The 26,786-nt window shown below is 35.8% G+C and overlaps 2 protein-coding genes across 2 annotated transcripts; one reads left to right on the top strand and one right to left on the bottom strand.

Annotated features, from left to right (window-relative positions):
* Positions 1-15,362: 15,362 nt before the first annotated feature.
* Positions 15,363-16,619, bottom strand: LOC126888645 (uncharacterized). Its single transcript, XM_050657004.1, has one exon. It carries the CDS (start codon positions 16,617-16,619, stop codon positions 15,363-15,365), a length of 1,257 nt encoding a protein of 418 aa, XP_050512961.1.
* A 7,812-nt stretch (positions 16,620-24,431) lies between these two features.
* LOC126888644 (uncharacterized) lies at positions 24,432-25,688 on the top strand. The gene has a single exon (XM_050657003.1). It carries the CDS (start codon positions 24,432-24,434, stop codon positions 25,686-25,688), a length of 1,257 nt encoding a protein of 418 aa, XP_050512960.1.
* Positions 25,689-26,786: the final 1,098 nt, after the last annotated feature.

Below are 26,786 nucleotides of genomic sequence, written 5' to 3'. Positions count from 1 at the left end.
TACACTTTAGGTATTTATCTTACCTTTGATTTAGTTTGGTTACCTCTCTGTTACTTAGTCTGTTAGTAATTTTTTTTCTGACTTATTTTGGATTACTTAGTTTAGATAGGTTCATATTACCGGATTAGGGTGTATGTAGACCTAATTTATTTATTTTGTTCAGTATTAGTTACCATTGGATCCAATAATTTAGTTTATTTAGTATTAGTAAGAATTGGTCCATAAATTTGCCTGATCGTTCTTCTTTGGATATACTCCTATATAAATCTGGTGTCCATTGATAGTCCGATTCTGGATAAGTGTCCGATTCTTCATTTATTTTGTGTATTTGGTTGGATAGGTTCGTATTACCGGATGTGGGTGTACGTAGACCTGATCTGTTTATGTGGATTAGTATTGGTGTGAATTGGTCCATAAATTTGCCTGGTCGTTCTTCTTTGGATATGCCTTTTATGAATCTGGTTTCCACTGATAATCCGACTTTGGATTAAGTGTCCGATTCCACATCTATTTTGGTTATTGAGTTTTGGATTCCTTTGGTGTGTTTATTATTGGTATCATTTGACATTAGTGAGAATTGTTCCATAAATCTTCCTGATTGTTCTTCTCTGGATATACTATTATGAATCTGGTGTCCATTTTTAGTTCAGTTTTGGATAAAGTGTTCAATTCTTTACTTATTTTAGTTACTGTTTTTTTTATTCACTTTGATATATTTACTTTTGATATGGTTCGAATTGGCTCACACCTTTTCCTGGTTGTTCCGTCCTTGGATATATCCTTTATAAATCTGATGTCCATGGATGGCTCAATTTTGGTTTTAGTGCCCAATTCGACACTTAGTTATTAGTATGAACTTCAGTACAATATTTAGTTTGTTTGGTTTTTGAAGCAATTCATTAATATTGGTAACAGAGAGTAACATAGTAACAGTTTAGCATGAGTTTGAGTCATGTATTTATTTATTTCTCCTTGAACATTAGTTTATGCTTATTGGTAATCTTGCGAATCAACGTGGATTGTTAGACTATGTATTGCAAAGTTAGTTGTTATTATTTTGAAGTTTAGAAAAAAAAAATTTTATGGATAAAATTTTTGTTTCCCAAGTAGAAGGGGATTGTAACGGTCACGTTACGAAAGTAGCTCTTTAATAATTATTATTATTATTTTCCCTCGGTCTCTCATTTAAATTCTCGTATAGGACCACTGAGGCGACGTCATACCTCGGTGATGGAACGTACTCCACCTATCGATAATTATTCGGGTTCTGAGAGAATTTGACGTTTACCTTGGCGGAGAAACGCCTCTCGTTCTTTACTTGACGGTGTGGTGTCGAATAGATATACCATATAGAATGGCGGATGATTTCCTCCAACTTATTTTATCACATAAGAAATTTAACGTAAAGTAAAAAGTTACCACCAGGGATTGTTTGGAGTGAGGAGACATGTGGGTGACAACTCCTGTTGGAGTATAAATAGGAATCATTCGGTGAGATCTACTTTTTCATAGTAATTTTTTATGTATAGTCTTGGTTTTTGTTATGGAACATTTGATATACTTGGTTCATTTTTAAACTTTCTTAGTCAATCTATTAAGGGAAGGATGTAGATTATTTCGATCTTTATATTATCTTTATATCGATCTTTTATATTAATGTGGTTTTTGGTTTTACATAACCAAACATTTTTGAAGTCCTCAAATTAATATTGAAAATAATTACCATTTCTCTGTAGGTTTTAAATTATTCAACATCCAATATTTTATAAATTCAATATATTTTTACAGATATTTCCTCAAATAAATCATTTCAATGTCATTTGTCCATGAATGCACACTCAAAACAGTTCAAGGTTACCTGAGATTGGTTTTTGTTCCATCTTAATGATCGGTTTTTCTATGTTAATGCTTCTAAAAAGTTTCCTCAATTATTTCTTCTTCCCTTTACTTTTTGCTAATGTTTAAAATGGGAAATAAAACTGGGAATGTTTTTAGCCATTTGGGAGAAACCCTACCATGAAGTCATAGACCTTATTTGACCACCTAGAGAAACCACTACAGCCACAGTCAAGTCATCATGGGAATACGTCTTTTTGGGAACAAGCTATGGGAGCGTTCCAGCTCAATTTTCGTCTTGGCACCTGGGCCTACAGGAGTCATGGGGTCGCACCATCCTGGTGCATCTTTTTCTAGGATGTAACCGCAACCTCGTTTGGGAACATTTAGTGAGGTGTTTTAGTAACTATTGGTTTTTTTTTTATATTTCAGACTATCTGTTAAATACACTATGTTTTTTTCCAGATTTAGGTTACCTTTGGTTTTTTTGACATATTTGTATATTAGATTATTTGGTTCCCAAACTTTGTATCTACGGTAACTTCTTGTGCACAGGAATAAGCCTAGAGAAAATTAGGTTTTTAATGCTTTATTATTGCTTTGATATTGGTTTATGTAATTCGGGTAAATTTATTTTTTAATATTACTAGCTTGTTTCCCAAATATTTTACTGTTATTCGCTTTATTCCATTTGTTCGGTTAATTTAGGTCATCTTCGGTATTTATCTCAACTTCATTTCTACTTTAGTCAATTGTATATTTAACTTTATTTATTCATTATTGTATTTTCCCATAGTGAGGCTTGGGCCTATTTATTTGTATTATTTTCATCTTTGTCGGTTTCAATTCAGTTGTACGTAGCAGGCGTACTATAACCATTTGGTAGAAGACTTATGTAATTTTGTACCCTATATATATGTAAGAGGTATTTAAGTTTATAACAGATAACAATATTGTTGTTATCTTAGATATAACCTCTGTATAACTTTTGTCATGTTAGAGTCACAACATAATATGAACTTGCTTAACTCAGAGATTGTTAAAAATCTGGTAGTTAATTTTAATAAATGTTTATTTATTTTGTATATCATGAATTTTATTATTCCTTTATGTTCATTATTACAGATTTAATATATTTACTATCGGACAACAGTATAAGATACCTGGGAAAATGATCGAAGATCATTTTCATGGCGCCCATGATTAGTTAGTTTTATTTATTTTGTTCGTTTTTAGTCATTATTCATCTCCATTCATTTTCAGTACATTATTCTTATTTTATTATTTCATCTTTTAGTCATCATTACTATCTATATAGAGCTACTGTTCTTCGACAGGCATGCAAACGAGCCGTATCCATCCTTGAGTGTCAAGTTGCTCTCTTGCATCTATAGCTAGCCAACTCTATTCAGTTTGCCTCTGTCTCTTCCCACTTTACTTCTATCCCTTCTAATCCCCCTTTCTTCAGTACTACTGCACTTTAGTAGTATTTTTTTTTTCTTTACTTCTGTTGGAGTACCTATATCTTTCTTTTTACTTTCACTCCAACAGAAGTTTTCTTATTTTTGTTACAACCAGTAAAGGGCCAGCCTCTTTATGTTATCTTCTTAAAAGCCACAGAAAGGTTTTCAGCTTTTAAAACGCCAGATCTAATAAATTATTGTCGCCTATCTGGCCATATGGTAGAACACCAGACAGATTAAAGTGTTTGTGGTCTAGTTCAGTATAGTCACAGCGGGTACCCGAGGCAGTCACACCACCACACTCGCAAAATCACGCTATTTTACCGACAAAAATAAATATATGATTGACAGTTTGTTGTGTTTATATTTATTTTAATTTCATTTAATTAATTCATTAAACCACCACGGAATACCCTTTTCATATAGGTTTGCACGCTTACACATGTATGCGAGATTAAGGATTAGAGGAGACAAAATACAGCCAGTCCTCACTACACGCATGATCTTCACATATTCGGTGTGTTCACCTTCAAGTCTGAGATTTTCTGTCTGATTCCAGTAAAGGTTTCTAATTATTTTCAAATCTTGGTTGTTAATTCCTGCTTATTTTAGTATTTGCATCCTATTGGCGTGCTGTATTCGATCAAACGCTTTCTCGTAATCAATCAAACATGCGTACACGTCGCATTTGACGTCTGTGCATCTCTGTTAGTTGATATTACTTATAGAACTTGATATTAAAAAAAAAGAAAGACCTATTGACTATATCTTGCAGTAATAATCAAAATCCCATTACTTAAATTCAGGAAGCGCTACTGTTAAACCGCTGCCATCCACCATCGCATATTGCGATTGCTCAATCAAACACGAGCGCGTCTAGCGATGGAGACGCTGACCACTGGCCATTAGTCAGTGCACTCTAGATGTCGTAAACTGGGAAATTCAACTGTTTCTCTTAACGGATTTAAAGACTGAAATTTGATTTATGTGATGATTTTACGATGGTCTCGAAATGAGATTGGAATCGCCGTGCAACTCTTGTGGAAAATGATCCGTTAATCTTTTTAAACTCAATGACAGGACAGGCTTTTGGTAAATAAATCATCCCGATAGTGTTATACTGTAAAAATGTTTCATGGCTGAAAGAAACACGAAGAAAAATAATAGTTTATTAAATAACACAAGTACATTTACATATTTACTCCAAACGTACTAAATCCTACATCACAAGTTGATTTTTACATCTTATATTTCATACATATTACTTAACTCATGATATAACCAAACTTAATGACAGACACAAATTATTCGATTTATTTTTCTACTGTAATGGGTCACCTTGTACTCATACTCAATATCCAAAATAAGATAGTTAAATCATGGAAACCTTAATTTACTACGATAAATATGTATAAACACGTTAAAATAACTATTTATTGCCCATATTACTACTTATTCTAATATATTCTATATTTATTTTTCTCGTTGTATATGATGTGTTCACTTTCCAGACCCATTAGATTCGTTTTATCTATTTTTTGTAATGTTTCGCTTTACCATACGTAACTGGTTATAATCATTATAGGCCAGGGCGGGTAATAAGACAAAAATATACCCTGTTCGTGACACTTCAGCAGCCAGGGTACTGAAGCGTTTTTTCGACAAGTAATACATACAGGAACAAATTGTAAATATTTCCTGCGTAGGATCTGGCGGCCATTTTTATTTATAAACAATTAACTGTCAAAAATGGCATTTCCCCTTTTTTCAGATCAATGGGAAACAGTGAAACTTATGATTTTTTTAGTGCAAATATCTTTGAGACTATGGAAAAATCTCTAAAATGACATATTACAAAGTTTGATATACTCATTTATTGTTAATATAATTGCGAAAAACGCTGGACGGAAGGGCCGCCCGAGAACTTTATCGTACCGATCTATTATCGTTATCGTACTAGATACTGGCATTCTATAAAAATAGCAAAGTTACTCGTTATTTTGATATTTTAGAAACACCTTGTATACTTGAAAATATTTTATGGTTCTACGCATCATTAATTCCTGCATTTGAGAAAATGTTCGATGCCATATTTCGGGGACACACTATATATGTATAGATTATTGCATAAATCAATAGAATATTATAGTCATATTTTCATTTCAAATTAGTTCATTTTTCTGAGAAATTAAGAGTTTACAATATTTAAATTTCATTCTATTTCTATTACGCCAGTCAATGCGCGAGATTAAGAACAAGATATTACCTCCGAATTCTATCCTACTGCATGGATTTTAATGAAATTTTGGGAGTAGCCCAATCTCCTAATTCAATGTCTATCCTATATACTATGGCGCTTTTATCATGGGGGCGGTTCCCACCACTTCTCGGGGTGGAACATTTTTATTTTCGAATTACATGGAGAAACAGCAAGATTTTTAAGAACATTTTAAAGTGCATTCTTTAATTTGATCACATTTTTTTACAAAAACCATTCATTTTAAACCCGTTCAACTTTTTGAACGTGGAAATAACACTATATTAAAAGGTATTGCAGAAGAAAAACAATGAATTTAAATTCTGGTGGATGAAGGGTTAAATGTATGTACTTCTCATTTTCCCTTAAAGTACATTAGTCATATATTTTTTGCACCATATCTCGCTTAGTTTGAATGTAGCCGACATCTAACGGTGCTCGTTGTAAAGGCCTTTTCGAAAACTACAAAAGGCGTTAGTAGCATTATACACCTAAAACCTACCGCTCCTCTGTTATTTCAAGTTGAATACACCAATTTGAGCATACACCAAAAAACAAACTCTTTTCTCCTACCATATCTCTTTTTGTATTATAAATAGAACATTTACGCAGGAACGAATCTCTTTGCTATTTATAATCTAAAAAATGTTTGATATAGTGTTTTTAGTTCGATACATAGTTTTTACGGTATTCACAAAAAAACCGCTCGAAAAGGTGTCATTTTTCAATGAAAATGGCCAATTTTCAACTACGCATAACTCAAAAAGTATTGAGTTCTCAAAAAAAAGTATACACCAGTTTTTGCTTAGAAATAGGTTCTCTAGCCACTTTCGCGCTTATTTTGACCAACAAATTGTCCACCCCCTCGAAGGGGTGGAAACTGCCCCAAGATAAAAAGCGCCATAGTATATAGGGTAGATTTTGTTTCTTGAGCAAGTCCCTACTTTCTGTGAAAATATCAAGTACATCGATGTAGTAGGATGGAATTCGGAGCCAAATACCCTCATTGACTGCCCTATAAATAATGCTCTGCTATCATCGCGTGAGAGAGAACACACACAAGATTATAGCAAAATTTCTATTTACCGTAACTTTTCTACTTTTTGAGCTACAGCAACGAGTTTTATGCCATTGGAAAGGTAATTTTGCGTTCTTTCAAAATCCGTAAAAATATATAGGGCGTATCTAAAAAAATTAAGATTTTTTTTCATTTCCAGTTTAACCGGAAGCCATATTTTGGGCAAAATTTTTTATGATAATAGATAATAAAGTACCATATATGTCTGCAAAATTTCAAATTTAAGTTTTTATTAAAAAAGAAGTTACGGGCAGTTGAATATTTTTTAATAAAAAATTCATAACTCCCCTCCTATGGGGAGCTAAGAAATCTGACTAATGTCATTCAATTTACCGATAGGATATCAAAAACACATCAAAAAGTAAACAAATTCCTTGGAGCCATTTTTGAGAAAATCTAGTTCAAATTTATGTCAAATTTTGACCCCTTAAATATAGGCAACCCATAACTTTTTCTGAAAAACGATAATTTCCTTCTTAGAGCCCCATCTTTAGGCTATATAACGACTTTTTCAAATTAAACTTATCTTAAATAAGTTTTTAGATAGGTAGAGAAATGTGTCGGGTGGGCAGTCGGCCATTTTGGCCGCCATTTTGAATTTGGAAATGTCAAATTTCGTATTTCGATTAACCTATCAATGAGCTAACTTTGAGTTAAGTTTCATTCGTTTCGGTCAAAATTTGCAAAAATTGGCCCTAAATAACCCCCCTATTTCGGTCCCCCTTTGAGAGATTTTTTAAAGGCTTAGTTTCTCGTCAAAATTCCCTTAAACTTACTCATAACGAATTTCATTGAAATCGGTCCGGTAGTTTTTGCTGGGCGGTGGCGACATACGTACGTACATACGTACGTACGTACATACTTCCGACATGTTTTTTTTATTTGCTTTTTAGACTCAGGGGGACTCAAAACGTCTAAAAAAAGTGAAATCTGAAAAAAATTTTTTTGCACGATCCTATAACTTTATCTATTATACTATACTACGTATATAGTACGATAAAGTAAACAGGTCGGAATTGCAAAAAAGAATTATTTTCGCAATAAGTGTTGTGTAAATTAGTGTACAGGTTTGAAATTTTTGTCAAATGAGGGTTCTTTGGTGCTTAATATGTGATAAAAATTTCAAAGCGATTCATTCAATTGTTTAAATTTTATTCGAATTGTTTTTCTCAGAGAGCATTTTTTTGCAATAACATAAGTCAGAAAAAAATAACGTTAGAACCATTGCACAAGTGCCAAATGGAAGAGCGTGAGCTATATTTTCAACTTGGTTTAAAAAAGCGAATAAAAAATGCAATTATTAGTAATAAATAATTATGCCAAGTATCGTAAATCTTTCCTTATAAATTTTTTGAATAACTTTTTCCAAAAAAATTAACTTTTTTACCCTGTTTTAAGTGCACAAACTACCAAGTAATGTTATTTATATCATAATTGATAAAACATTGTAATAAATATATATAATTTCTTATATAACACAATAAAAGTTTATAAGGAAAGATTTAAAATACTTTTGCATAATTATTTATTACTAATAAATGCATTTTTTATTCGATTTTTTTAAACCAACTTGAAAATATAGCTCATGCTCTTTCATTTGACCCCTGTAAAATGGTTCTAACGTCATTTTTTTCTAACTTATGCTATTGCAAAAAAATGCTCTCTGGGATAAACAATTTGAATAAAATTTAAACAATTAAATGAATCGCTTTGAAATTTTTATCACATATTAAGCACCAAAGAACCCTTATATGGCAAAAATTTTAAAGCTGTACAATAATTTTTATAATAGATATTGCGAAATTATTTTTTTTTGTAATTCTTCATTACTACACCCTTCCTCGAGGCACTTTTCCACGAGGAAATTTTTTCAAAATTGCAAAATTTTTTTCAAGTTATCGCGAAAAAGGATAAAAATCTATCTCACCGCGCGACTACTCGCGGGTTAAAATAATCTTCTATGCTTACGATGCAATACTAATCTCTTAAAGTGAAGATGATTTACAACGCATGCTGCACCAATTCAACATAAGTGCCAGAAAATTTAACATGTTAATTTCCTCAAAAAAGACAAAATGCGTGGTTATAACAGCAGATCCAATAATATGTAAGTTGGAGCTGGAAGGTCCGATAATAGAACAGGTGATGGAGTTTAAATATCTAGGCATCACACTATCTAGCTACGGAAGGCTCGAAACAGAAGTGGAAGATCAAGTGAATAGAGCAAACAGAGCTGCAGGTTGCCTGAATGACACAATATGGAGAAATAAAAATATCGGAAAAGGAATGAAAGGCAGAATTTACAAAACAGTCATCCGATTAATAATGACACGCGGCAGAAACACGACCCGACACAGAGAGGACAAAAAGTTGGCTCGAAACAGCGGAGATGAAAACCCTTCGAAAAATCGATGGTAAGACTCTATGGGACAGAGCTAGATGTACAGATATACGACGGAAATGCAAGGTGGATAACATTAATAACTGGGTAAGAAACAGAAAAATAGAATGGAATGACCACATAAGCCGAATGACAACAAGTAGGGTAGTTAGGACAGCGAGAGACGGTTCCCCAATAGGAAGACGATCAGTGGGAAGACCACGAAAACGATGGAACGACAACTTACTAGAGGCACATTGAAAAAACAGACAGAGTCAAGTCTATACAAAAAGAACAAGAAGAAGAAACAGTGGCGGCCCTTCAGGGTCGGCAGGGTCGGCAGTGCCGACCCACACATTTATTGATGTTATAGATTTTTTAATATTCAATTTAATCGGAGTTTATGTAATTTTTTGTATCTGTGAAATAAAAAAAATCTGTCAGATAACACAGACTAAATTTTATTCGTGGTTTTTAAAAGGATTCGACCCATCCGAGCGTTAAGTGATCCATGCGCATAAGAGACTTTTTAAAAAATGAATGATCCGAGCCATGAGCCATGCCATCCATCTGACTGCCGGCTAGCCGACCCTAGTTCATCCCTAGCGTGACGATTTACACGTAAAACTCGACGAAATAACAAGTCGATGAGCAAGCGAACATACATTTCTGTCCGTAGGCAGATACGGCAGGCAACGGCAAGTACGGCACATAAAGATCTGCCGAGGTTTCATTTCGAGGCATCGGCAGAAATTGTAAAAAATAATCACGCCGTTTTACGTCGTTAAATTGACATTGTAATTTTTTTAAGTTGTCAGGAATTATCATTTATTTATAGATATATAATATCGTATAATCGTTATATATGATATAATTATAGATAACTAATAAAATTGTTTAAGAAATACGATTTGGAATTTTCTAATTTACTACTTTCTGATTCTAAGATATTTACGGCACGTCTAAAACAGTACAGAATGAACTAATAAAAAATATAATCAATTAGTTACATTTTGAATAACGTTATTGGATCTGAGATTCAGAAAACAATTTGATTTTCGCTAGAAGTAGATGAAACTTCTGAACATCATGTCATTCACAATAATTATCAATTGTTGTCCGATAAGCGTTACGTGATAATGAGAGGTTTTTAGGTTTTACAGACGTGAGTAAAAGCAATAAGGCAGAATATTCTTTTGGTGTTTTAAATAACAGATTAAAATTTTTTGACATCAAAAATAAATTGGTAGGGCAAACTGGGGCAAACTTATGACGGCGCTGCCGTGATGTCTGGTGAATTGAACGGCCTCCAGGCAAAAATTTAAACTATTGCACCACAAGCTCTATTTACTCACTGTCATGGGAATAGAATGACTTTAGTTTTGCAGGATGCGTGTAAAAAAATTGAAGAATATCGTCTTTTCTTGTCAGTTTAGCTCGCCCAGACTACTGTTTTAGGACAATTTGTTTCGAAAAAAAAAAAAAAAAAAAAATTCAAACAGTTTGTCAGACGCGATCAAATTTTAAACCTCGGTTAGTTTTCACTGTAGTAGATTTTCGTGGGCAGCTTTTGGAAGTTTTTTTAATTTATTATCGAAGGCGACGATTTTGAAAGTTGTGATGTAATATCTCGATCCGTGAAGCAATCAATTTGAGAACTTTCTTAAATGATTACTCTTTTAATATTCTTCTAAATATTTTTAAGAAAGTGTTTGCCCAAACAGATTTGATATTCATTATTGTTCGAAATCAGTCAACTGACATTATTTATTCCAAAGATAGAATAAGAAAACTGGTGCAAAATCTCATAGATTTTCGTAATGATAGTAGTTTTCAATATATACGCAGTGACGTTTTGGGTTCGCCTGATATTTCCGAACCACCCAAAAAAGACACAGGCATGATACATATCTCGAAAAACGAGTATATTTTGAAATTTTGGATACCTACTATACTATGTATTATGCAAAAAGATACTCGTTTTTCGAATTTTGAAGATTTGCAAATTTTTTACCTCTTTGACGATTCAAAATTTAAAAGTTAAATTCGCCAAAGAATTGTTAAGATATTTATTATTACAAATTTTTTAAAAATTACGCTGATCTAAATATTTTCAGAGAGTTGGATAAGTTACAAAATATGTGTTATTTTATATAGTAAGTACTGCAATTCATTACAACAAGCTGATCATCGTATTACCACCAACTTCTGCTTTAAATGAACGGGATTTCTCTTGTCTCAAAAAAAATCAAAACATATTGTCGAAACACCATGAAACAAGAGAGAATGTCAAGTAAACCAAACAAAAAAATCTCCTATGATGATTTAAGCCTTTTAATTAGATGGTATACCTATATGTATATCAGGAGACAAAAAGACCTTGCCGACCCTGTCTCTAAGGCCACGAGCCGCCACTGAGAAGAAGAACCCGTTAGTTAGACCGTTAGACCATTTTTTGAACTAGAAAAAATCATCAACATTAGCCAATAAACGAAAAAATCCTGACTTTGAATGACGACCATGGTAGGGAATATACAAAATAATTAATCTTAGGTGATCACTGCTGATCTGATAAAACAATCCATACACGTATAGTTTAAACTTTTCATAGAACACCTTGTAAAACTGGTTACATTTGTTCATTTATAGTGACCCATATACCGAATATATCTATTTTAGCTGATCATTACTTAATCGTATCAGTCCCCCTCCTTTCAGTAATCGAATGAAAGAAGGTAATTTATTGAATAGAGTTAGTCACTGTCACGTTAAAAAATCCAAAAGCTAACACGTGTCCAACAATTGGAACATACTTTTAAGCATGGATACGAGCGCTCACTTTAGCCATTCAGGTCATTTGTAGCAGGGGCGTGCCCAACATGCTTATTTATGTTTATCCATCGTGCACGAGAATTATTTATTGTTTTATTTTTTTTTTTAATAAAAGATTTAAAATGTCACTGTGCGAGTAATTGTAAAAACAATTTCCGGAAACGTAAAATATGTAGTTTTAGAAAAATGATGTATTATGACTGATTTATTAGAGTTTCTTAAACAATAATTTTACGCAAATTTTTCCCTCCTAGGGATTGATTTTATTATAATTTGAAGGCCCATCAAAGACTTGCCTCATATTTTTCTCAGAATATGTCGTAGTTTCTTAGAGGATCGACTAAACTTTTTACACTCCAGGCTGTGGGTGAAAAATAGGTCGATTTCAGGATATAATTCAGGAACTTTTGGAACCTATCAGGTGTTGTAAAGGACGATGCCAGGTGCTAGGAATAACTTCTACTAAAATGTGACCAAAAATATTGTGAGCTTTTTTTGTTATTGCGATTTTCATTTGTTAAATTTGCAATTTTTAAAGATTTTTAATTTTGCAGCTTAGGATATTGATTCTAGGGAAAAACTTTTTAATAGAAAGTTGTAGTAAATTAAAAAACTTACAATTTGAGCTACCGTAAGTTTAATTTCGTTTATTGGTTATTGCAACACAGCCTGCGAAAAGTCCAAAATGGCGGTTTTTTACAATTGCGTTATTTATTGTACAAATAATTTTTTTATTTTTTAAAGCTTTAAAATGAAGATCTTTCAATTCCAAGCATAAAAAAAAATTGTAAGGCCGGATTAACGAATTTGTTGCTTAGATATTATAAATTGTATATCCCAAGAGGTCAAATGTCGAAGGCTATAACTTAAAAAAAAACCGTAGAGAGTCGGTGAAACATCCAATGTCCTTTTAAAGAGTTATATTTTCATATTCTGATGTAAATAAATGCGTAAAACGTTTTTAAACTTCTAATTTTTGGGTTTGAAAATAAGGGGGCAAATTTCGTTACAAACATTAGTAGATAAGTAAGGCCGGTTCCCGCTCACCGTGGGAAAAAAGTGAGCCAGAATCGGTATGCCGGTTCCCGCTCACCGTGGGAAAAAAGTGAGCCAGAATCGGTATGCCGGTTCCCGCTCACCGTGGGAAAAAAGTGAGCCAGAATCGGTATGCCGGTTCCCGCTCACCGTGGGAAAAAGTGAGCCAGAATCGGTATGCCGATTCCCGCTCACCGTGGGAAAAGTGAGCCAGAATCGGTATGCCGATTCCCGCTCACCGTGGGAAAAGTGAGCCAGAATCGGTATGCCGATTCCCGCTCACCGTGGGAAAAAAGTGAGCCAGAATCGGTATGCCGATTCCCGCTCACCGTATGCAATATAATCATTATCATCATCATGACAATGGATCATTCTAGGGGGGTAACAATGGGCCATGCTTAACATATATAAAAATGCAATATAATCATCATCATGACAATGAACCATTCTAGGGGGGGTAACAATGGACCATGCTTAACATGTATAAAAATGCAATATAATCATCATCATCATCATCATGACAATGGACCATTCTGGGATGAAGAGCATGACAATGGACCATTCTGGGGGGGTGACAATGGGCCATTCTTGGATGAAGAGCATGACAATGGGTCATTCTGAACATGTATAAAAATGCGAAATGCTATACGATTATCATATATAGGGCTGAAAATATAATATTTGTACAAATTATGAAAAATCGAATAATTTGAAATATTTACAAAAATATTTTAAGTTGTTTATCAACATTCCGGATGTGGATGGTTGATAAGGAAAGAGTGCAGACGTTATTTTTGCAACAACAGGAATCCGTTAAAGATATGACAAACCACAATGCTAAAAGGCCGGATGGAGTCGGATGATAACATGTAACCACAGTTGTTATTTGTGTAAATGTTATCGCATATTTTTAAACCCACAAGGTCTTGTTTTTGCAAAACATGGAAATCTTATCTCTGAAATGAACAACGTAACCGTGAGAATGTAAACATGTGATCACGTTCGTGTTGCGTGGGGGTAACGAGCTGCGGAATCCTTTAAAAAACAAATCATTGACATTGCCAAAACGGCATTACAACATATCTTCTTTGCTAATGATCCGATTTTGACGTATGAGGTATCAAATGAAAGCGGTGGCGACACAGATGGCAACTATCAATTCTTCTTCTGTCAACGTTCAACATTAATTGCCAATTCTTCTTCTTCTTTTCCGTATAGTGCCTAACAGAACGTGACAGTGCCTAACAGAACGTGATGTGCATAACGTCACGTGAATCACGCGACGTAAATAACGTGACGAGAATAACGTGACCTGATGGTTTCTAATGGCCTCTAATGGTCTCTGCTACACTCTATTCCCTAATGGCATAGACTATTTATCTTTAAACCATCCTAACAGTGTACCTCTTTAACGTGACATTTTACCGTGAATAACGTAACGTGAACGACGTTCGACGCAGGAGATGTGCTCCAAAGTTGGAATTTATTGAGACATTTCACGCAGAACATGATCAGTACTAGTATGAATCCCATCGAGTACATACATAGGGTAATGGAGTTTCAAAGTAAACTCAGCCTGTTAAATAAAGATATTAAATCATATGAGGATTTAAAACAAATTAATAGCCAATTCAATAGTCTGCATATTGAGGGGCAAACGTGGAGGTCTGAAGAGCAGCAGCAGCAAGGTCTTTACGCCTTTAGAAAACTACCACAAGCTACATATCCGTTAAGACGTATTCAGCCTACACCATGGGAGCCACCAACAGCGAGAATATGAAAAGTGAAATAGACAATGTCTTGTGTAATATTAGCATCTGTATTTATTTTATTTTTGAAATTGTAAAAAGAAAATTTCAATCTTCATGTAATATAAGACTTGATCAATAAATAAGGTGTTTAAATAAAAAAACCAACATAATCTCCAACATATTTATTAATACATAGAAAAAAATTACAACGGTATTACAGTAGAAGAAAACCAGTGTCGTAGACGATCCACATTTCTTTCGGTGCATGAAAATAGACCAACAGCGTGGCAGGGGTTTGTAGCAGGACCAACGTTTCCAGTAGCAAGAGGCGTACCATCAAACTTGCAAACATCAATAAGAAGGGGAAAAACTCCAAAAATGTGGCATTTCTTGCTTAAAAATTCGGCCTTTTGTTCTCCTCGGACATATATGTAATCAGCGGCATACAACAACTTGGTTTCAAGTATTTCATTTAGTTTGGACAATTCTACATCTCCATCAGAATATCGAATACCAAGCAGTTTTTTCTCCACGTATGATGCCGTCTTCTTATCCTCATTACTTAGCGCATTGAATGGTTTCGGAGGTAAAAATATGTAATGGCTTCGTTTAAAACCTATTTCGATGGTAAGTTCTTTGGGAACAAACCACCCGTCCACATCGAATCCCTGAATATCTATGAATGCTACTCTCATGATGACTGCTCGTGTACTACTGACACCTCATGCGTCTAAGTTAGACTTTTTACAATTTCGGTGAGAGGGAAGTACTCCATTACACAGTCGTGAATAATAATACAATAGACCTTGGTGTTGGCGGGAAAGCCAGTAGACGCTTCAATATCGAGTTTTACGTCAACGGTGGATGCTTTCATGCTTTCTTCTTGTTTCGAGCAATCGATAACGAACAACGCATGATGCTGGAAAGCTAAGAAATCAAGTAGAGGTCGTTTTTGTTGGGAATGTATGTAGCTTGGGTAAAATTCGGTATAGTTGAAATAGGCCTCGTTGTAGTCAGTTTTGTTAAAATCCAACTGCATTCTCTCGTTTGGCCAGTATTCTCCATTTAACGATAATCTAATACTTTGGATGCTGACATTGTCAAATAATGTGGGATCAGATGTGATTGTGTTACGTTTGCCTGTTTGAAAGAAAACAATGACATAACGTGGTCTTTCAACGGATGTGCTAGTTTTAACAGCCCAAACTTCACGCCTAGCACCTTTGGTAATGGCAGGCAATTCGTGCAATTCCCACTTTCTAAATGGAATAACTATAGGCTGATCTTGTTGAATGGATTTCATGAGTTCCAATTTAATTTCATCATTTGGAAATATGTGCTTCACTCTGAGTTCAATGTTGGTAATTTTAATCTTGGCGGTTGTAACAGTTGTAGTTTTGTCAGCGTTTTGTTTTTCTTTAATGACAATGCAATCGTTGTCGTTTCGAGCTCGAACTAGTCTTATTGTTTGACGACCACACGTAATCATTGGATAATCGTTGAAAATGTTAAAAATGTGCTTAAGAGGCATCTGTATGTTGAATGAAGTATCGTTAAGAATTGGGTCCTTAGGGTAATTCCATCCAGCCATAACCATATAATTAGAATCTTCTTGAGTATAACATGTCATGGCACGTACAGCACTTACGATGCCAGGATCCCGCACTGTTTCCATCTCCCTTGCGCTTTCGCTGTACGTACACGAATCGAAAAGGAAGGCACCCACATTATTTGCTAGTTTGACATCGCCATTTCCAGTTATTTCAAGTGATCCTTTAATGCATAACAGGGTTTCGCTCATGGCAAAAAACGAGTCAACTTGATTAATGCTAAATTCAACAATATCATTGCAGTTGAATGATTTGATGAATGGTGCATAAGTTCGGTATTCAGCCTTTCGAATTGATTCATCAAAGATTGGCTTACGATAAATATCAAATATTGGAGGCATTACTACGCTGTCTGAACGTGCTCGTTTTCCATACATTGTTGTCATTTTTGTAGTTTAAAACCAAGTGATTGTAAAAACAATTTGTTTGCGAACGTAAGATGTTGCCGCTTAGACTGCTGCACAACTAATGACGTTCTTGGAGCAGTAGATGGCCTTATTACTAGGCCCATTTCCCTCGTGATCTAAGTTCCAAAACCAACGTGCTCTCTTCTCCTCTAAAGTTTACAGGTCGTCCTTCTTGATCGAGAGCCAAGACAGTGATATTGGTAAGTTCACGCTGTGGCACAACGGGTAAATACAACAAATTGTGAGGAGTTTCGTCAATTGCGTACCCAGGATTCGATTGTATGACAAATTCATAGATCGTGTGACCAGGTCTGTTACCGTCGAAGGCTCCGGTACTAATGTTGCATTCAAAGCGTATGCTAGATACTTTAATAATCCTAACAGGTAGATCCGAAGAATATGTTTTGCCGGGAGGAAGTATTGCCGGAGAAAATCCCAATACTGTACCAAGACTATCTGGTTGCTTAAACGAAATCTTATATTTGCTAAATATTTGGCACTGTAACGTGTTGTGGTTAGGTTTTAGACTAAATATCGTTTCCGGTCGAAGCTCATTGCCAGCACCCAGTTTCTTTTGTATGTATTCTTCAATATCGACAATTTCATAACATCCATCGGGAAAATCAAATTTTGTCAATTGGTTTTTGTCATTGTAGTAATAAAACTTGTTATTTTCAATGTTTGGTATACTGTTGTAGGAATGAAAGGCACGAAGAGCTATTTCATAATCTTTGTTCGGATCCAACACGATTGGTGTGAAAGGTTGAAATGAAAATGTATAATTGGTACTAACTACTCTCAACAACTGCGACATGATGACTGATTCATACCAATAGATTAATAGGTTATATAGCGGAATAAAAATCAATTTTATGTTCGCATATTTTTTATTTGTTCCAAAGCAAGTTTACATAAATGGCAAGATGCTTGAGAATTGGCTGGTCCATCCCAGTGAGTCCTCCAATCTGGCCTGTTGTAATGTACGAAGCACGGAAGTAGTATCTGCAAGTTCCATTCTCCTCGATATTCTCCCGGCAATTTATGCCATATATATAACAATTCTATAGGTTCTACAGTTCGTATAATATAATCTAGCGGTATTAATTGTAGTTCTTCTTTACTGAATTCCTCAAAACGTTTTTTGTGAAACATGTGATCCATAAGCAGTTCCATGCCTTTAATATGCTCCATTATATAAAAACTTTAAGCATAAATGTCCACAAATGATTTGATTATAAGTTTGATACTGATGATTATTGTAGAAAATTCTGGCACGTGCACCCAAATATTTCACAAGTTCTTTGGTCGGCTTCAGATTACCAAATGAATCGAAATACTCTACGTCATCGTTTGTCTTTCTATATGCTACCCAATGTGTTCCGTTATGTGTGGACACATCCAAGTTAACTATTGCACATTCTCGCTGTCGAGGACCGTCTCTAGGCAGAGTGTCATTCATGAAAACTCCTCGAAAATGCGGTATTTTAAGCATTTTTGCGTAATGTGCAATGTCCAAGTCGTACAGCGGACGATTGGGTAGCTTTATTGGAAGTTTTTTTTCAAATACAAGCCAAATCCACCTCTGGGTTTCTTACGCAGGTACAGACCTGATCCGATGTGTTCCATCGCCTTGTTATGACGTATGTCTTCATCCAATTTCTTTTGGGCATTCTTTGCGTCAACCACAGTCTTCGCCACCCCTGCTGCACCGCCGGCTAAAGCCCCCAAAGCAGAAAGACCTGCAAATAGAGGTATGAGGGGTAGGAAACCTCCAGATTTTAGTGGCAATACTCGTGGGACATCAATTTCTTTGCGACCGCCAAGTCTTTTAATTACCGATTTTGCTATTCGTACAGCCGTCAAAGCAGTATCTTGTAACGATGCTCCTCTCTTCATGGACTTTGTGATTTGTGAGACAACATCTCGATTGAAAGAATAACGTCCCTTTCTTCCACGACGAAGTCCCATTCCCAACTTTCTTTTGGTTTTCATTCCACCGGTTACAATTAAAGCAGCACTTTTTTCACCAAAGCTAGCGTCCTTAGACTTGAATCGCTCCCAGGCTCTATTTTCCAATTCTTTATCGGCCTTGTGGCGTTCTTCGAGAGATGTATGATGCGAATAAGCGATATCGTGCTGTTTACACGCTGCGTCTAATGGATTAATTCCTGGATCTCCGCGTGCAAGACGTTTTTTTAGTTTTGTTCCAGGTCCACAATACTGATAACCACCAGGAATATGAAGCTCAATCGGCAGTTTATTAATGAGAGTGTTCACGAGACCGCCTCCTTCGAAGACCAACATTGGACTGATGACATGCAAGTGGCGACATCTATAATATATTGCCGTACTTATTTACTACACATGTCACACGATGAAGGTCGTTCAACAAGAGCAGACGCTGCCAATTGATAATCTAGACATTGTCCAGAAAGTGACAACCAGTAAACATGGAAAATTATTACCAAACTCATTCAGGGCCATTATTTGCGGTCCAAGTGGATGCGGAAAAACTAATGTCATGCTATCACTTTTATTTAATCCAAATGGCGCCAAATTCAAAAATGTATATGTTTATTCGAAATCCCTCTTTCAACCGAAATACCAACTACTGCAAGATGTAATAGCGCAAGTTAAAGGTGTTGGGTATTTTCCATTCAAAGACAATGAAGAAATTATCGGTCCAGACGAAGCTCAAGCAAACTCAGTGTTCTTATTTGACGATGTTGCATGTGATGGACAGCAGAAGATTCGCGAGTATTATTCCATGTGCAGACATAAAGATATCGATGCCGCTTATTTATGCCAAACATATTCAAAAATACCGAAGCAGCTAATAAGAGACAATTGTAACATGATTGTATTATTCAAGCAAGACGAGATAAATTTAAAACATATATTTGATGAACACGTATCACCAGACGTGTCATTTGATCAATTTAAAAAAATGTGTTCAGAATGTTGGCGTGACAGGTATGGCACGCTGGTAATTATGAAAGATTTTGCCCTCAACAATGGTCGATACCGCAAAGGATTTGATAAATATATAAAATTGTAAGCTAATTGTTTAGTCGTCAACAAAATGTCAGATGATACGGTTGCCATTGCCATGCGCAAGAAGAAAGTCGCCGAGTTGGCTAGAGCAATTCGCAAGAAATATTTGGCATTGAAATTAGGCAAGACTGAACGAGATGAGTCACTAAATAAACTTTTTAAACCAATCTCGACACCTCTCAAGGATATTGCTCAATCATCAAAAACGTTACATCATGCTATCGATAACAAGTTTAGACAAGTTAAAAAAGAAGAGGTGAAAAAGGAGGAGCAGGATGAGGAGGATGTATTTCTTGATGCACCCGATATAGCGACACCTGATGAAAACATTATTCAAGAGCCACTCTCCGGTTCTAACGAGATTCCGATGGATGCCACAGAAGAATTTATCGGCCGCTATCCTCCACTAAGTCACAAGCACATAAAAGAATATTTGAGAAAAGATGACAAAATCGATAGAAACTATGGTCCATTTTATGATACTATTAGTGGATGGATATTGGGAAAACGTCGAATAAACTTTGACAAAACCAATGGAGACATAGTAATAATTGGAGAACGTGATTTTGAAGAACGTAGGTTAGGTGGTACGCCAGGCCTATACCACCTGTTATTTTATGCCAGCCCAGAACAGTATAATGAAGACGATTTACAAAAGTATAAAACACTGTTGATTAACACAGAAATTCATCTGGATGCCTTAGGACGTCTTAAAGGGTCCAGCGGAGAAAAATACCATGCAATTATTAAACCTCTATTCAAACCATCTGAGACAACAATGAAAAAGCATGCAACTCGATCACAAAAAGAACTTGAACCCAGAACGAAAACAGCTCGGTCAGCATCTTCATCTACGGTCACAGGAACGGGGTTGGATGACTCTCGTTTAACATACAACGCTGCACCCTTAGAGTATATTTATTGGGATGATGTCAATGAGTTAGTTGATCGGCTGAAACTCTTGGTGGCTTCAAAAGACGCCGGCAACACATCTCACGACAACGAAATCGTGGCTATCATCAATGAACTAAAAGAAGCTAATATAATAGAGTAACTGGGAATGACAACATCATTTCCATTATGAGCGTCGACAAATTCGGTCATCATTCTCGTGGTGGTGGTGGTAGCGCCCAAAAGGTGATGCGAGTTACATTTCCACATACTTCTGACGGTAATATTAATGCCGAACATGTAAAAATTTGTAATGTTAAGGACCCATCGGAAAATGGTGATGCTGCAACGAAAAAATACGTTGATGCTCAAATAATGGAGTTGCGTAACGTACACCTGCCATTAATTCAAGCACATGGTGTGATATTGGAGCAAAAAACTGATGATATACATAATTTAGCTATCGGCCTTAATGAAGTAAGAAAAGAGCTTCATAAAACCACAGTCCCACTTCTCGAGCAAAAGCTGCAAAAAATAATCAAAGATGATTTAAATACAGTAAAAAAGGATACGGAGAATAATGTAAATAAGTTGTTGCAGCAAAAAACTAATGATATACAGGATTTAACCATCGGCCTTAATGAAGTAAGAAAAGAGCTTCATAAAACTACAATTCCCATTCTACAGACACATGATGCTTCGATGCAAATTAAAATAAACGAAATTAATGGTACTCTTGCTACAATTAAACAAGACATCATCAACAATTCGGATGACATAGATAAAAACGTTAGCATGGCTGCAGATAAAGTTGCAAAAAATTCGTTGAAAGTAGACCGGATGGAGAAGACGATAAAAGAAATGAACGCAGCATTACAGGGTGTAGTAGACAATCTTCATTCGATGAATATAGATACTCGCCTAAAAGCAATTGAAAGTCGTATATAAGAATGTCTAAAGAACAGGTGGTGAACGAATTGCATAAACATGCACGCAAAAACTATCCTCGTCGACGAACAATAATCAAAGGACTCGATGACTTGTGGCAAATGGATTTGGCTGAAATGCGTCCTTATGCGCACCAGAATAAAAATTATAAATTAATACTAGTTGTAATTGATTGTTTTTCAAAATTTGTATGGACACGTCCTCTAAAGACTAAGGCAGGTGAGGAAATTACTCGGGCATTTTCGGACATTCTCGCCCATACTCAACGAGTGCCGAAGAACCTACAATCCGATCAGGGAACGGAATTTTACAACAAAAAATTTCAAAATTTAATGAAAAAACACGAAATTAATCATTACAGCACCTACACGATTAAAAAGGCTGCCATTTGTGAAAGAGTTATTAGAACGTTGAAAGCAAAGTTGTACAAGTATTTCAGTTTACATGGATCATACAAATGGTTAGACGCCCTACCTGTAATCACCGAGGAATACAATAATACGAAACATAGTAAAACAGGATACAAACCTTCTCAGGTCAACAAATCCAACGAAAAAGCTATTTTGCACAAAAGTTATAGTCACTTAAAGATTGCCGGCCCGCGAAAATTTAAAGTTGGCGACATTGTACGTGTATCAAAGGCAAAACATTTCTTTGAAAAGGCCTTCACGCCCAATTGGACTACAGAATTATTTAGAATTGTACAAGTAAAGATAACAAATCCCATAACGTATTTGCTAGAAGACATGCAAGGTGCGCCGATTAGCGGTGGGTTTTACGAAGAAGAATTGCAGAAAACGAAAAATCCCGACATTTACTTGGTTGAAAAAGTACTTAGACGAAAAGGCACCAAGATGTATGTTAAATGGCTAGGACTGGATAGCAAACACAACAGTTGGATCAATAGTTCAGATGTAGTTTAAGGATCTACCTTTTAATCCGCCGCGTAGCAATACATTTTTTGGAAAAGGATTGCCCGCAAGAGTGGGGGAAGGGAACAGTATAAATTCTCTCAACAACGAACCGGCATACGTAGTTCCAACAGACCTGATGAGTTCTCCTGACAGTGGCATATTCAGTTACAACACCATGTGTTCTCAAGATAGCGGCTACGATAGTCAATCATTTAGTGTAGAATATGATGATGATGATGATGACAGTCAGCCACCCAGTCCTGACGCCGAATTAGATCGAGTATTGGCAAAATTTGAAGAAGCTGCCACAAATGAACCATATTATTTATTAGAATCTACCTATCCAATGAGCTCTTTCAACATCAAAATTGGATTATCTCCAGCTCGAGATTTTTCACCATCCATCATGCTGTATCGTCATGGTACTTGTAACAAAATCAGTTTACACACAAACGAGTGGGCAACCATAATTGAGTGGCTTAAAGAAAGACTGGTTGATTTTTTCCAAGCAGACCTACCTACTTTTGCCGTGCAATAGTTAACTTGGATGTGTCCACACATAACGGAACACATTGGGTAGCATATAGAAAGACAAACGATGACGTAGAGTATTTCGATTCATTTGGTAATCTGAAGCCGACCAAAGAACTTGTGAAATATTTGGGTGCACGTGCCAGAATTTTCTACAATAATCATCAGTATCAAACTTATAATCAAATCATTTGTGGACATTTATGCTTAAAGTTTTTATATAATGGAGCATATTAAAGGCATGGAACTGCTTATGGATCACATGTTTCACAAAAAACGTTTTGAGGAATTCAGTAAAGAAGAACTACAATTAATACCGCTAGATTATATTATACGAACTGTAGAACCTATAGAATTGTTATATATATGGCATAAATTGCCGGGAGAATATCGAGGAGAATGGAACTTGCAGATACTACTTCCGTGCTTCGTACATTACAACAGGCCAGATTGGAGGACTCACTGGGATGGACCAGCCAATTCTCAAGCATCTTGCCATTTATGTAAACTTGCTTTGGAACAAATAAAAAATATGCGAACATAAAATTGATTTTTATTCCGCTATATAACCTATTAATCTATTGGTATGAATCAGTCATCATGTCGCAGTTGTTGAGAGTAGTTAGTACCAATTATACATTTTCATTTCAACCTTTCACACCAATCGTGTTGGATCCGAACAAAGATTATGAAATAGCTCTTCGTGCCTTTCATTCCTACAACAGTATACCAAACATTGAAAATAACAAGTTTTATTACTACAATGACAAAAACCAATTGACAAAATTTGATTTTCCCGATGGATGTTATGAAATTGTCGATATTGAAGAATACATACAAAAGAAACTGGGTGCTGGCAATGAGCTTCGACCGGAAACGATATTTAGTCTAAAACCTAACCACAACACGTTACAGTGCCAAATATTTAGCAAATATAAGATTTCGTTTAAGCAACCAGATAGTCTTGGTACAGTATTGGGATTTTCTCCGGCAATACTTCCTCCCGGCAAAACATATTCTTCGGATCTACCTGTTAGGATTATTAAAGTATCTAGCATACGCTTTGAATGCAACATTAGTACCGGAGCCTTCGACGGTAACAGACCTGGTCACACGATCTATGAATTTGTCATACAATCGAATCCTGGGTACGCAATTGACGAAACTCCTCACAATTTGTTGTATTTACCCGTTGTGCCACAGCGTGAACTTACCAATATCACTGTCTTGGCTCTCGATCAAGAAGGACGACCTGTAAACTTTAGAGGAGAAGAGAGCACGTTGGTTTTGGAACTTAGATCACGAGGGAAATGGGCCTAGTAATAAGGCCATCTACTGCTCCAAGAACGTCATTAGTTGTGCAGCAGTCTAAGCGGCAACATCTTACGTTCGCAAACAAATTGTTTTTACAATCACTTGGTTTTAAACTACAAAAATGACAACAATGTATGGAAAACGAGCACGTTCAGACAGCGTAGTAATGCCTCCAATATTTGATATTTATCGTAAGCCAATCTTTGATGAATCAATTCGAAAGGCTGAATACCGAACTTATGCACCATTCATCAAATCATTCAACTGCAATGATATTGTTGAATTTAGCATTAATCAAGTTGACTCGTTTTTTGCCATGAGCGAAACCCTGTTATGCATTAAAGGATCACTTGAAATAACTGGAAATGGCGATGTCAAACTAGCAAATAATGTGGGTGCCTTCCTTTTCGATTCGTGTACGTACAGCGAAAGCGCAAGGGAGATGGAAACAGTGCGGGATCCTGGCATCGTAAGTGCTGTACGTGCCATGACATGTTATACTCAAGAAGATTCTAATTATATGGTTATGGCTGGATGGAATTACCCTAAGGACCCAATTCTTAACGATACTTCATTCAACATACAGATGCCTCTTAAGCACATTTTTAACATTTTCAACGATTATCCAATGATTACGTGTGGTCGTCAAACAATAAGACTAGTTCGAGCTCGAAACGACAACGATTGCATTGTCATTAAAGAAAAACAAAACGCTGACAAAACTACAACTGTTACAACCGCCAAGATTAAAATTACCAACATTGAACTCAGAGTGAAGCACATATTTCCAAATGATGAAATTAAATTGGAACTCATGAAATCCATTCAACAAGATCAGCCTATAGTTATTCCATTTAGAAAGTGGGAATTGCACGAATTGCCTGCCATTACCAAAGGTGCTAGGCGTGAAGTTTGGGCTGTTAAAACTAGCACATCCGTTGAAAGACCACGTTATGTCATTGTTTTCTTTCAAACAGGCAAACGTAACACAATCACATCTGATCCCACATTATTTGACAATGTCAGCATCCAAAGTATTAGATTATCGTTAAATGGAGAATACTGGCCAAACGAGAGAATGCAGTTGGATTTTAACAAAACTGACTACAACGAGGCCTATTTCAACTATACCGAATTTTACCCAAGCTACATACATTCCCAACAAAAACGACCTCTACTTGATTTCTTAGCTTTCCAGCATCATGCGTTGTTCGTTATCGATTGCTCGAAACAAGAAGAAAGCATGAAAGCATCCACCGTTGACGTAAAACTCGATATTGAAGCGTCTACTGGCTTTCCCGCCAACACCAAGGTCTATTGTATTATTATTCACGACTGTGTAATGGAGTACTTCCCTCTCACCGAAATTGTAAAAAGTCTAACTTAGACGCATGAGGTGTCAGTAGTACACGAGCAGTCATCATGAGAGTAGCATTCATAGATATTCAGGGATTCGATGTGGACGGGTGGTTTGTTCCCAAAGAACTTACCATCGAAATAGGTTTTAAACGAAGCCATTACATATTTTTACCTCCGAAACCATTCAATGCGCTAAGTAATGAGGATAAGAAGACGGCATCATACGTGGAGAAAAAACTGCTTGGTATTCGATATTCTGATGGAGATGTAGAATTGTCCAAACTAAATGAAATACTTGAAACCAAGTTGTTGTATGCCGCTGATTACATATATGTCCGAGGAGAACAAAAGGCCGAATTTTTAAGCAAGAAATGCCACATTTTTGGAGTTTTTCCCCTTCTTATTGATGTTTGCAAGTTTGATGGTACGCCTCTTGCTACTGGAAACGTTGGTCCTGCTACAAACCCCTGCCACGCTGTTGGTCTATTTTCATGCACCGAAAGAAATGTGGATCGTCTACGACACTGGTTTTCTTCTACTGTAATACCGTTGTAATTTTTTTCTATGTATTAATAAATATGTTGGAGATTATGTTGGTTTTTTTATTTAAACACCTTATTTATTGATCAAGTCTTATATTACATGAAGATTGAAATTTTCTTTTTACAATTTCAAAAATAAAATAAATACAGATGCTAATATTACACAAGACATTGTCTATTTCACTTTTCATATTCTCGCTGTTGGTGGCTCCCATGGTGTAGGCTGAATACGTCTTAACGGATATGTAGCTTGTGGTAGTTTTCTAAAGGCGTAAAGACCTTGCTGCTGCTGCTCTTCAGACCTCCACGTTTGCCCCTCAATATGCAGACTATTGAATTGGCTATTAATTTGTTTTAAATCCTCATATGATTTAATATCTTTATTTAACAGGCTGAGTTTACTTTGAAACTCCATTACCCTATGTATGTACTCGATGGGATTCATACTAGTACTGATCATGTTCTGCGTGAAATGTCTCAATAAATTCCAACTTTGGAGCACATCTCCTGCGTCGAACGTCGTTCACGTTACGTTATTCACGGTAAAATGTCACGTTAAAGAGGTACACTGTTAGGATGGTTTA

Source organism: Diabrotica virgifera, chromosome 7 (genome assembly GCF_917563875.1).
Source record: "Diabrotica virgifera virgifera chromosome 7, PGI_DIABVI_V3a".
NCBI classification, from domain to species: domain Eukaryota; kingdom Metazoa; phylum Arthropoda; class Insecta; order Coleoptera; family Chrysomelidae; genus Diabrotica; species Diabrotica virgifera.
This window is presented reverse-complemented; position numbering and strand designations above follow the sequence as displayed.

Bases quoted from the DNA above. Each gene is read 5' to 3' on its own strand.
- LOC126888645 (XM_050657004.1), bottom strand. From the start codon at position 16,619: ATGTATGGAAAACGAGCACGTTCAGACAGCGTAGTAATGCCTCCAATA.
- LOC126888644 (XM_050657003.1), top strand. From the start codon at position 24,432: ATGTATGGAAAACGAGCACGTTCAGACAGCGTAGTAATGCCTCCAATA.